This window comes from Mangifera indica, chromosome 7 (genome assembly GCF_011075055.1).
Source record: "Mangifera indica cultivar Alphonso chromosome 7, CATAS_Mindica_2.1, whole genome shotgun sequence".
Lineage (NCBI taxonomy): Eukaryota > Viridiplantae > Streptophyta > Magnoliopsida > Sapindales > Anacardiaceae > Mangifera > Mangifera indica.
The window spans coordinates 12,443,200-12,457,554 of record NC_058143.1 but is presented as its reverse complement, the minus strand read 5'-3'; the positions used below and the strand labels follow the sequence as shown (position 1 = coordinate 12,457,554).

Sequence of the window (14,355 nt, the reverse complement as noted above, 5' to 3'; positions counted from 1 at the left end):
CAAACTTTTACTTTGAAAATACTAATATTTCACCAGTTTTATTAACGTTTGAGATCAATATATAAGTAGCGTTATATATACAAATAATTATATATTATCATCTGATTATATATAATTTTATTTTTTATTCAAAATTACTTAATTGTATAATAATATATCATTATTTATATACAAAATTGTGCTCATTAATTAATCACAAGGTTTTATTGCAATCCCTTTATCCAAATCAAAACCAATCAAAATTTTTGACTGACGGAAGTTGTAATTCCAAATGGATTCAATGGTTGGCCTATTTGAAACAGCACAAATGTCTCTCTCTCGCTCATTCGGAATTTGAAATAAATTCATGTGGGCATATAGCCCCCATTCATGTGATACGGGCACTTTAATTTAGCCCCACAAGGTATCTAAATGGATTAGCCCATTGTAAAATGGACTATCAAAGCAATGGCTTGTCCCATCACCAAAATTCTAGGTTGAAGACCCAAATAGGGATATAAGAAAAGACAACAATATGCAACTTCTCTTGGTTTGCTCCCTTTTTCCAATCATTTATCCTTAATATGCTGCGTGTGTATGAGATTATAGTGCCACAAATGTTCGTACTTAATGGAAAACAATAAAACCCATTTCAAGTATATAAAATGATTATATAATTAGGTATCAATTCATTGGCATTCATATATTATGGCACATCAAGCTTCAATCTCCAAGTACCAATATAAGAAAAAAAGGGACAAGTATATTTTCTTTCTAAATATGTGAAATTTTGTATTTTGTGTCAATTGATTTGTGGATCCATGGCAAAGTTGTTTTATTTTATTCCTAGTAGGAGTAATTGTACATTATTATTAAGAAATTTTCAAGAGATTGTCTTGATGAGAAGATGAGATTAAGAGTCTTTGAAGAGTAAAAACAAAAAAACAAAATAAATATAAGAGACATGGTGTAAGAGTTAGTGCTTTCCACAAATTGAGCAACCTCAAGAGTTGAAGTTTAGGTGGAATATGTTGGATCATGAGAGGAGGTTTGGTAGGAAACCTTATAATATAGCTTTTGAAAATTATTGAAATTTGAAGATGATTTCTATTATCATAATTACTGGATCAAATAAATCAAAAGTTTGATCTTGATATATCATTAAAAAAAACTTAACTTCATATTCTTTTATATATAAAATCTTTTTTTTTGTTACTTAAATTATCCTTAAGTTAAACCTGATTATTTTATTTGAAATTATTTTATTTTTATTTGAATATAGAGTTGACCAAAACGATCTTCCTCCAAATTGATCTTATTTTGTATATATATATATATAGCAATTTCCTATTTTTGTCTAACCTGTAAATAATGAATAAGAAAAATGCTCATTTTTTCAATTAAGTAAAAGATGATAAAAAAGAGACGTGAGGAGATGGGGGATTAACATTGTATAATATTGTTTTATTATATAGTCCAAAGGGAGTTTAATTGAGAAAAGTTAATTGACCTCCGAATCACAGTAAAATTTTTAGAAATTATTATTATATTTTGCCTAGAACCGACTATTATTTATATGTTTACACGTACGTTAGGTTGGTGGAGATACACGTTGATGCAAAGTATTTTTTCTTTTTATTGATAATGATTTGCCATTTTAATGCAAGATAGATAACAATTTTAATCCTCAAAGTGTTAATTTTTCTATGGTGGAAGAAGTCGACATTTGATGACAAATAACACCAAGCTTATTCTACTCAAAGTAACACTTCCATTCCAATTTCATTGGGGAATGCATGTACATTTTACATTTACGTTATAAAAACAAATCATAAAATATATATATATATCATCATATAATTAGATAATTTAAAATTAGATATTAAACAATACTTAATTATGTGATTATATATATAAATACATATATATTTATATATTTAAAATAAGTACATATAATATTATTTAAAAATAAATAAACCAAAAGACTTATTTACACCTAACCTTTGATATAATTCCAAACTCTTGCTCATTAATTTTCAAAATCTAAAATCTATTTTAAGGCTGGTTAAAATTTAAAAAATTTGTTAATTTTAACGATAAAATTCTCATTTAACCAATAAATTTAAAAAATATAAAATATATATATTTTTTTTAAATTCTAAAAACTAATAATTTTTTCTAAAATTAAACTTTGAAAATTTGACCCTTGATTTCAATTTTTCAAGGACAAATTTTTTATTAATGGTCAATTTAAAAAAATATAAAAATATATATTATTTTCTTTTCTAAACCTTAAAAACTCGTAATTTTTTTTTAAACTAAACTTTGAAAAGTTACATTTTTTCTCGCTAAGGTTTCAATTTTTCAAGGAAAAATTTCTAATGAACAACTGGCTTCTCTGACAATCCCTATTGGTACCAGCGAAATCCCTCCACTAACTATAACAATTGATATACAATTAACCATAACAATTTTCATTCAATTACTTTATATTATTATCATATTTTTATATAGAATATTTTCTTATTTTTGTTTAACTTATAAAAAATAATAAGAAATAAGCTCATTTTTTAATTTAAGTATAATAAGATAAAAATGACGTGAGGACATAGACGAGGATAGATCACCAGCCATGCTCGTAAAATTATATAATATTGGTTTATGGTCCAACAAGAGTTTAATTGAGAAAAGTTAATTGACATTCAAATGACAGTAAAATTCTTAGATACATGTGAGTGGGACTTTTTTTAATGTGATTACACGTATGTTTGTTTTAATTAGGGATTTTACTTGCATTAATTAGATAAATAAATTTAAAATATAATGATTAAATATATAATTATTTATAATTATTATACTAGATAAATTAAAATTTTACAAATATAATAAAAATTTAAATTCAAATTTTTTAAAAAAATTTTAATATTTTTATTGATTTTATTAATTTTTAAAGTTTATCCGAAAATCGTGTACTCACTCCTGTTTACAAGGATGTTGGTGGTGGAGATGCAATCTCCTAATATTAATCGAAGGAAACACATCTATTTTTTTTTAATTATTGATAATGATTTGCCATTTTAATGCAGGATAACAATTTTAATTCTCAAGTGTTGATTTTTCTAGGGTTTTAGCCGACGTTTGGTCACAACAAAAGACACCGAACTTATTCTATTCAAATCAAGACCTCCACTCCAATCTCATTAGAGAGAATGCATTTACTTGACATTATAAAAATAAATAAATCACATCTATGACATAAGCCCATTCAAAGAAATTAACATGAATCACAAAGTTTTATAAATATTAATTTATTTTATTATATTAGAGATTTTTTAAGTCACAATGAGATAACAATATTTAAAAGTATTAAATTTTTTAATAATAAAACAAGATAACTTTGTTTTTTAATTTAAATGGCTGAATTTTTAGATTTTTTTATTAAATAAACAAAATATTTATTTTATCATATAAAAATAAGTTTAATTTCTGACACTATTAAAAATTAATGACATTGATGTTTATGTTAATCTATAAATGATGATTGAGATAATTTAATAAATTTAATAATTCATGTTTGCGTCGTCATACCCTAGATTTTATATATCAAATATATTGGGCATTCAACAAAACCAATCATGGTATGTCTATAAAAATTAATTAACTAAACTATATATTTACTTGAGTTTTATTAAATTAAAACAATATAAATGTTTGCTCACATTTAAAAAAATTTGTAATAATATCATCGTATGATTGAATATTATTTTTTTATTTATTTAAAATCATTCAATCATATAATAATTTATTATTATTGGTATTTAAATTGATATTTATTATAATTACATATAGTTTCAACAGTTTATTGTATAATATCGATAATACTTTTGTTTAATTATATATTTTTTCTAATTTTTATTCCTTCAATTTTATTTTAAATATATAACAATTAAAGAAATGAAAACTGAAAAGAGTCTAAAATTTTATTCACAAAGCTTTAATATCCTTTATTTCATTACAATTTTCTCCTTTATTTTATTTTATTCACTTTTTAAGTATATAATTTAATAAGTCTAGGATATATACTTTCATAAAAAAGTATAATGATAAAGTAATAATTTTTTTATTGTAAATATTATTATCCAAACAAAACCCTTGGATTTATCTCAATCAATAAAACTTTCATAAAATTATGTGCATAAATAATATGCATAATTTTATAAATAAATAATAATATATTTTTATATAATTAAATATTTTTTATCTCTAATTTAAAACTATTTAATTATATAATGATATATCATTGTTTGTGTATAAAATTATGTATATAATATTGTTCATAAAATTATACATACATATTTTTAATACATAATTAGATACATAAATAATAAATCATCATATAATTATATAATTTTAAATTAAAGATAAAATAATATTAAATTATATAATGATAAATCATTTATATATTACTTTTTCGCTATTACCTTGGCCTGAAAGGTTGAAACCTTGAAGAGAAAATTGTTGTTGCCCCACGAGTCACATTTAATTTAATTTTTAAACACAACAGTGTTCGTTTGATTCCAATAATAGACATAAATAAAAGGCTAAAAGACTTATTCTCATCCAAGGTATGGTGAAATCTCAAACTCATACCTGTCAATTTTTAAAAATCTAAATACCCATTTATCACATAATTTTTGTTAAAGTCAGAGGTAAAATTATTATTTTATTAAAAATATTAAAAAAATTATAATTTTATCTCATTTTTTCCTAGGTTTTGAAAATTAATATTTTACCTCATTCTCAACTTTTCCAATTTTGAAAAGTGATATTTTCCCCTCTAAATCCCTATGTTTTATTCTTCATTTCTGGTGACAATCCAACTACAGCGACTCATTTTTGGCTACCATCCAACTATGGTAGCTCATCTCCAACAGACATTTCTTCATCTCTATGAAAAAGAGATAGTTGTTGGAGATGAACCACTGTAGTTGAATGGTCATTAGAGATGAGTTGTTGTAGTCGGAGTGTTGCCAAAGAGGAAAAACGAAACAAGGGATTTGGGAAGGAAAATGTTACTTTTCAAAATTGGAGAAGATTAGGTTGTGATGAAATATTAATTTTCAAAATATGAGGAGATGGAAATGTGATAAAAATATAATATTTTAATATTTCTAATAAAATGACAATTTATCTTTAATGTTAACATAAAATTTTAACAGAAATTAGGTGATAGGTGGATAAGGTGATATGTGAGTATTTGAGTTTTTAAAAGTTAATGGATATGAGTTTGAATTTTCATTATACCTTAGGTGGAAGTAAGTCTTTTGGCCTAAATAAAATTATCCCTTTTTGAAAAGGGTAATGTAGTATTTTCGTACGAAGCAACAAACAGGATGGTCATTTTACGCCAGCTCAGAATCAGAATAATTAATCCAAGGGCATACCCAACCCAACCCACAACTGTTAACTAACACCGTCAACTACCACATAACCATTGACAAACACTAAATAATTCTTTCGGAGACCGCACTGCACTTTTTAAGGGGACTGTACACCCCGTTACTTAACGTTTTGTTTAACATTTCCTTTTTAATTATTATTTTACAACTTATAAAATTAAAATAATTACCTCCTTGTCGTTGAACGAGCATGTGAACAAAGATTCCATTCCTCCAATTTTCATGCGATATCATCAATTAAATTATCATTACACGATTATATTACATTAAATTTAAAGGAAAAGGACAACTTTTCATTCTAAGTTTTAGTTGGATCTTAAAAAGATATTTTTTACAATTAAAAACTCTAAATATTCAATCATAAGTTAATTTCTGTTAAAATTTTTTATTAGAGACAAAAATAAAATAGTTATTTTATTACTAAATCCTAAAACCTTAAAAAAATATATCATTTTACTCCTATAATTCGAAAAATTAATAATTTTTCCTCTAAAATTAAGTTTTAAAAACTTACCATTTTCCCCCTAGAGTTTAAAATTTTTTTCTAACTAACAAATCCAACAAGTCATTTGTGATCGGAATGCCAGGAAAGCGATGTCTGGATGATGAAACACTATCCATCATCCAAATGAAGCATCGTCTCCAGATTGACAACGCTTCTGGATGAGAAAGTATTGTTGATTTGGATAATACTTCGTCAAATAGCATCGTTAATCTGGAAGATAGAGAAGCATTGTCCAGATCGACGACGTTTCTTCGTCTAGAAGCATCGTTTAGATCAACGATGCTTCATTTGAATGATAGACAACTCTTTGTCATTCAGACGTTGTCCTCCTGACATTCTAATTACCGAGGACTCATGAGATTTGTTGGTTCAAAAAAATTTTCAAACCCTAGAGAGGAAAATGGTAAGTTCTTAAAATTTAATTTTAGGGGAAAATTATTAGTTTTTCAAATTATAGGGGTAAAATGATATAAGTTTTTAGAGTTTAGTGGTAAAATGATAATTTGATTTTTATCTCTAATAAAAAATTTTAACAGAAGTTAACTTATAAGAGGGTATTTAAGTTTTTGAATTGCTATGAGTATCTTTTTAAAATTGAATTAAAACTTGGGTTAGAAATTGCCCATTGCCCTAAATTTAATTAGGGAAATTATAATAAATAGCCAAAATTAAGGGGGTTTAAGGGAAATTACCTAAAACAATAAGGTTTAAGCAAAAATGCTCAACTTTTATGAAGTGACAAAACCGCCCCTGTATATAAACAAGGAATTACCACCGTAATTTTTCACGGTTTCACTGTGCAAATTCAAAGAAAATCACCCTTCCCGCGGTTATCCCATGGTGAAAGAGATTTTTGTCGATTTTGGTATTTTTCGACAACTGAAAATGACAAAAAAGGATAGTACATTATCCCACGTCTTATTTGAATCAATTTATTGTTAGGATTATTAAAATTTGAGGGAGATTTTGAGGTTTGAATGTTCAGGGTTTCGATTTTAAACAATGCGTAAAATGTTTTGATTCTTGGTTGTTTTGCTTGAATTTCTTAAGGGGTTTTGTGTTATTGGATGTGTAGATTTGATCTGTATTGAAATTAGAGGTTGAAATGACAATTTTTGGCCGAAAAATAGATTAGATTTGCTAACGCTACATAATCTCCCACGAGCACCCCTTGGGATGGGGGGAAATTTAACGTTTTCAAAATTTTAGGGGGAGGGGGAACAGGGGGAGATCCATAGGGGTCCATGTGAAATTTTACACTGAACCGTGGGGCAGTCAGTGAAAACTGTGGGTTAGGTGGAAATTAACTTTTTTAAAACTATAGGGCTTTATAAGACAAACTTTGAACAACCATAACTTTTGATCTAGGAGGAGTTACGAGGCCTGTAATATATCAACACGAAGCTCGTTTCAAGCTCTATAACGACAATGAGCTTTGCTGGTTGCACCAAATTTGGAGGCCAAAATAAAACTGTTTCAATGCGTATTATGCAGTTTTTTTTGTTTTATCAAATTTAAGATTTTCGGTTTTTATGATTTTGAGTTTGTTTGTGACTAGGCTAGACTTTTTTGATATGTAATTTTTAAATTTGATATTTGTAATTACGATGTGCTTTTTTGGACAAATTTTACGATGTAATTACGAAAATTTTGATCTATTTTTCGGTTTTCTCGTTCATAAGCTATTTGAATTTGTAGTTTTCAAAATTCAAATATATTTTTTTAGATTTTCGAGTAATTTTTTTATTATTGACATTCTAGGGTATTTCAATATATCTATTTATTCATAACATGTTATTTTCAATGTAATTTTCACGAATTGATTTTTTTCGATTTGAATTCAGAAATATGAATTTTTTCTTTCCGAACAAACCCGTAGTACTTGATATTAAATAAAAATGAGAGTGAAAGTGAATATTTAAGTGATATAAGAAATGTATGTAATGAGAGTGAGAGTGAGGGAGTTTATATAAATGTGATGAAGGGTAATTTTGGTATTTAAAAAAAATTAGGGCATTTTTGCTTAGGAATAGGGAATTTGGGCTTTTTTGCTTAGAAATAGTAAAATTAGGTATTTTTGCTTAATAAAAGGGTAATTTGGTTATTTATTATAATTTTCCATTTAATTATTGCTACCTTTTTTATTTCATAACAAAAATAGGTATTTTTTTTTCAAAATTTATACCATATAAACCATATTTTCCTCCTACGGGATCATTAAATAAAACCAACTTTAATTCTTTAAAATTATCGATATTATTCATAATATTAAATACTCATTATTATTGGGATATTAAAGTAATTAGCTAAAACAATAAAAGTTTAAGTAAAATTGTCTAAAAAGTTAAAAATTAAGCAAAAATGCCCTCTTTAATTGTAATGACCAAAATGCCCATATATATAAACCAAAAAATTTGACATACTTCTATCCAAATTTGCCTTGGGTCATTGTTGATATACTCAAAAATCACGGGTCTCCCACGGGGTGCTGCGTTTGTTTGTTTTGTTTGGATTTTCGTCGACTTTTTGATATTTTTCAATAACCAAAAATGGCAAAAAAAGTTAATACATCATCCTCACTCTTGTTTAAATCAATTTATTGTTAGAATTATTACGATTTTATGAAGATTTTGATCATTGAATGTTTAGGGTTTCTAGTTTAAATAATGCATAAAATGTCTTGATTCTTGTTGTTTTGGTTGAATTGTTTTAGGGCTATTGTGTTATAAAATATGTAGATTTGATTTGTGTTAAAATTGGAGGTTGAAATGATAATTTTTGACAAAAAAATGTGTTAGATTTACTAGAATCCAACCTGAAAGACCCCATGATTCCCCGGGGTGAATAAATTTCTCACAGGTTGGATTGACACCATGTGGGATTGGGGGGGGGGGGGGGGGGGGGGGGGGGAGTTAATTTTTTAAACAATTAGGACTTGAGGGAGAGAGGGGGAACCCAAGGGGAGCAAAGGAGAATTATAAGACCAATGCAAAGTAGAAAATATTTAAGGGGCAAATTGATATTTCTTCACTCTTAGGGTTTTTTGATGTGTAATTTTCGAATTTCATATATGTTTTTCCCGTTTTAAAGTTCTTTGACATGCAATTTTTTAATTTGAGGTATGTTTCTTGATTTTTATGCTTTTTTAGACTAGTTTATGTGTAATTATCAAATTTCAGATCGATTTTTCAGTTTTTGTCATATTAAGCTATTTTAACATATAGTTTTCGAATTTTATGTCTGTTTATCCTGTTTTAGGGTTCTTTAACAGGTAGTTTTTGAATTTCAAATCTGCTACTTTATTTTTGTTCTTTCTAGGCCATTTTTTAATATAATTTTTAAATTTCAGATTGATATTTTGTTTTTTTAAAAGCTATTTCAATATTTAGTTTTGGAAATTTAGGGTTGTTTTTTTATTTTTGTCATTCTAGGGTATTTTAACTTATACTTTTCAGATTTTTGAGCAATTTTTTCAATTTTTGACATTTCAAGATATTTCAATATGTAGTTTTCTAATTTCAATTTTGTTTTTCGATATTTGTCATTTTAAGATTTTCAAACATGTAGTTTTCAAATTTTAGTTTAATTTTTCGATTGTTGATATTCTAGAGTATTTCCACATGTATCTATTCCTAACATTTTATTTAAATCCTTCATACATTTTGTCATATTAAAATGCTCAATATATTTTTTAATATTTCATTTAACCCCTAAATTATTATCAAACATTCAAATACTCTCTTTACATAACATACGAACTAAATTTAACAAATAAAATTAAATTTTGAGTTAAGATTTACATAAATATTTTTTTCTCACGAATTGATTTTCTTTATTCGAATTTAAAAACACGAATTTTTTCTTCTAAACGAACCCACAGTAATTGATATTAAGTAAAAATAAGAGTAAAAGTGAGTTTGAATGATATGAGAAATATAAGTAAATGAGAGGTTTATATAGATGTGGTAAAAAATAGTTTTGGTATTTTAGAAAATATTTAGCATATTTTTATTTGAAAGTTTGAAGAATAGACATTTTTGCTTAAGAATAGGAAACGTGAGTATTTTTGTTTAATAAGGGGTAAAATAGTCAATTATTTTAATTTTCCTTTATTATTTTCCTTATTTTTATTATTCAAATATTTTATCAAGATTAATTTTCTTAACATATACACATGTGTTAAACCAGTCTAAATAGTATAAATACGTAAATAAAATTAAGTAATATTATATACATATATATCTATTTTGAATATATAAATATGTATATATTTATATGTATTATCGTATGATTAAATATTATTTTATTTTAATTTAAAATTATTTAATCATATAAAAATATATATAATTTATATACTTAAAATAAATATATATAATTTTATTTAATAAATTTTACATTCCACGAACTCAATAAACTTGTTTTAATAAAGATTTCAACGTCAAGTCCTGTAAGTATAAGACGTAATATAATTGGACGGCTGTTAGGATCCCATCCGACTCTTATCCAAAACAAGGTCCGTTTACAAATCTGTGAGGTCGAAGACAGATCCAGTTAGATAACGGCAGGAGTAAACGACCAAAATGATCTAGTACGAGACGGCGTACGGCGCTGGTAGGTACGAACGCGGAGCAAACAAGAAAGGAAGGGGAGAAAGGATTTACTCCCCAAACAAAGAAGAGAAATGATTAGGTATGGTATAATTACAAAGTCGTCCTTAAAATTCTATAAATTAATACCGTCACGTAATATTTTTTATTAAAAAATTCTGAAATTTGTATATATACCCCTACTCACAGCAAGGTTGAAGCAGAAGCTAAAAGCTAGAGCTATCAAATCGTCAATCTTTTCTGAATTTTTCTCTCCGCTGTGTTTTTTTTGTATGGCCGCCAATTCGAAGACCACTCTAGAGATCGCCAACTTGGGGAAGCGCGTCATCAACTACTTCTTCAAGCGCGGTGCAGCTCACTCCGGCGTCACTCGCCCCTTCTGGTTCGTTCCTTCTTCGTCCTCATCATCATTTCGTCTGTGTTGTTCAGTTTGAGTTTTTCTTAATTGCCGGTTTGCTTGTTTTTATCCGCGTTTGGCTTCGTGATTTAGGATTAATGTACGATTCTTGCCGGCGTTTTGCCTGATTTTTCTTCTTGAAAAAACAAAATGGTGAAGTCAGACTAAGTTTGCCAAATTAATCAATGAATTAGTTAATTAATTAATATTTATGTGAATTTTCAAGGAATTTTATGCGCCTCTTGCTACAAAAACTATATTTTCTTCTGTGTTTGGTGTTTGGGTTGATTTTCTTCGTGAAGTAAAATTTTGTGACATTTACTCTATAATTATAATATAATATTTTTTAGAAATTTTCTAGAGATCTCTAATATTTTCTAAAATCAGATTTATTCTGAGATATGAACTGAATTAACCTATTTTAATTATTTATTGAAACAATAATCTCAAAAAATATTTCCTTTTTTCGTTTTATGTTAGAGAATTTGATCTGATTTTCTGCCCAAAGAGGAGGTTGTTGAAATCAGAATCCAACTGTAGACACTCTGAATTTTGACATTTCTGCTCAGCTTTTTTTCAAGGTAAGGACAGATAGAACGTGGATCAATAGTGATGTGTCATCTGTCCACAGAAGGGTAGTTTGAGGAATTTAATTTCTTCATCTCTGCGTAGAAGCTTCATCTTTGTTCTAGGTGATATTCTTTATGTGGTTTTAGGTCTTCGTCTCGTTCTAGGTGATATTCTTTATGTGGTTCTAGGTAAATAAAGTAGACTTTGAATTTTGGTCACAACCTTGGGTTTAATTTATGATTTATTAATGAAATTTATTTATTTTATATCATTAAAAAAAAATTTTAGAAAATTGAGAAAAGCCAATTTTATATCTTCAAGAAAAAGGCAATGGGTTGCGAATAATCCCTATTTTTAATAGATTTGAGTAAAATAATCTTTATTTGAAAGATATATTAAGACTATCTTTTAAAAAAAAAAAATTAATTTTGACTAAAATTAAGTTACCTTTTCATGGGGTAAGACTATTTGTAGTTAGAAAATACTCTTAACATTTATTTTTAAATAATAAACGTAAGAATTGTAAAGATAGGTTTTTTATTTTATATGTTTTCCAAAAATGTGACTATGTATTTGAATTGACTCATTTTGCTTGGGTTTTCATTCGAGGGTTTATTCTATTCTATACTAGAATTGATCCATTCTGATTTGTGTATCTGACAACTAGCTAAAATAACATAAATAAAACACTCTCAATTCATACTAGATTTTTTAATTTTAGATCTAAGTCTACATCGTTTTCTACTAGAAATATTTTACAAGTTGATGTAGATTTACTCTTGATTTGTACTTTGTCTCATACTTATAATAAATTCTCTTTTCTTGGAAGGTCTAGGTCTGCCCTGTCTAGCAAATCCACTTTTTCTCATACTTATAAAGTTGGATATTTTATATTGAAACTCTCACTTTATAAAATACATATATATATATATATATAAATATATATATTGAAGTACAGTGAAAATTAAGGGCCTAGTTTAGGGTGATAAATAAATGTTGAGTGGAGTCTTACTCATGATAAGATCAAGAAGAATGATGAAGACAGTGGGAAATGAGCATCCATTTATTAAAATAATAGATTTGAAAATGGTTGAGTCATTCACTCCTCACGTGCTTCAGCTACCGCTCCCAGTTTGGTGGGCAGTGGCTTTTGCCAGGTGCTTTGCACCTAATCCAAAAGCTTTTACTTGTGTGTTACACGAAGAGAATATCATATTTCATTAATGTCGATTATATAGTGGGGCACTAATATGATAAGATGAAAATTGTACGGATTTGGTAGATCTTACCATTATGTTATGTCTATGTTTCAAATAATATTCTTTCGTACATTAATATTAATGGATCAATAGTAATTAGGTATGGAATTTAAAAATTTATAATAAAACTAAGTGTATTGAATTTTGAATACTCAAATAATGTGATATTATATGATTGAATTTAAGCATATAATGATATGTCATCTAGATAATTTATTGAATAATCAAAACTGCTGTGATGCTCATTATATTGCTCTAAAGTTAATATTAAAAAAGCCAGTGAAGTGAGAGTTAAGTCTAGATGTATTAACATAAGACCAGAAAACTAAACAGAATCAATGGAATTTTTAGGAAGGCCAATTGGCCCCTTTGACCCTTTTACAATTCTGTCCTTGATCTCAAATGACTATGAGCATGGTATAGGGTAGTATTAATCATATTTAAAATTTGCCTCAAAATTTCTTATTACATGATGTGATCTTTTGGTTGTTGGAATGATTTGATGATATGGAAAGTGTTCAATGTTGCATTCGGTTTGATTGGCATCGATAATGTGGGGTGCTTCTGAGAAAGCACTTGCTGGTAGTAGTTATATAAACAATACTTTTTGGGTGAAAGATTTACATCTGCTGTGAAGTTGCTTTTCATTCAGAAAACACTTGATCATTGATGCAGGAGGGCTGCACACACTTCTGCATATGACAAGAACATTGAGGATCAGGTCCGGCCAGCTATAGTCCCGGATGATGTGATTCAACCTCTATCTGAAAAATACTGGGCACCACATCCGCAAACTGGAGTATTTGGACCTGCAACTGAGAACCGTCCTGGTGCCGGCGGGGAACACGACTACCGTTCATCGCCTGCAAATGGTTCAGGTGAGTCTGTACTGGAAGAGAAAGCCTGGTTCCGCCCCACAAGTCTGGAGGATCTTGAGAAGCCTCTCCACCACTGAGGACTACTACTGATCCTGAGGAGGGGAGCTCTCTGGTCAGATAACTAATAGCTTGTTTAAATTTAAAAAAAAAAAAAAGAAAACTGCAGTAGAATAATAGTGGTGAATGGTGAAAATATATGCAAACTTATAATATTTGGATGAAGTTGGTAATGTATCTAGGGAATGAATCCATGCCTACGGATTATGTTTGCAAGATATGTGAAATACTTTACTGTTATAATGATATTTGGATTTTAATATTTCTAGTGGGTGTGTGTGTGTTTTTTTTTTTATGGGTTAAATATTTATTTATAAATGCTATGAAATGTATGGATCATTTCAACTAAACTTGTGATTAGGGATGACAATGGGGAGGGGCGGGGAGGGGATATCAATCCCCGTCCCCGTCCCCGTAGGGGATATCAATCCTCGTCCCCGCCCCGTCCCCGTTGCGGGGATAAAAAATAATCCCCGTCCCCTCCTCGCGAAGGAAAATCCCCTCCCCATCCTCTCCCCGTCCCCGCGGGAAAAAATCCCCTCTCCATCCCCGCCCCGTTCCCGTGGGGAAAAATCCCCTCCCCATCCCCGCCCCGTCCCCGCGGGGAAAAATCCCCTCCCCATACCCATAAATATAAATTTTAA

The 14,355-nt window shown here is 28.1% G+C and overlaps 1 protein-coding gene across 2 annotated transcripts; it reads left to right on the top strand.

Annotated features, from left to right (window-relative positions):
• Positions 1-10,735: 10,735 nt before the first annotated feature.
• On the top strand, positions 10,736-13,973 carry LOC123220051 (late embryogenesis abundant protein At5g17165-like). Of its 2 annotated transcripts, XR_006502977.1 has the most exons (3): positions 10,740-10,932; positions 13,452-13,847; positions 13,887-13,973. XR_006502977.1 is itself a non-coding variant. In XM_044642046.1 (2 exons), the coding sequence occupies exons 1-2, from the start codon at positions 10,823-10,825 to the stop codon at positions 13,729-13,731; spliced, it is 390 nt and encodes a 129-aa protein (XP_044497981.1). In that variant the 5' UTR covers positions 10,736-10,822; the 3' UTR covers positions 13,732-13,973. The 2 variants fall into 2 exon arrangements, 1 of the variants encoding a protein (XP_044497981.1); XM_044642046.1 differs by having other exon boundaries at positions 10,736-10,932; positions 13,452-13,973.
• Positions 13,974-14,355: the final 382 nt, after the last annotated feature.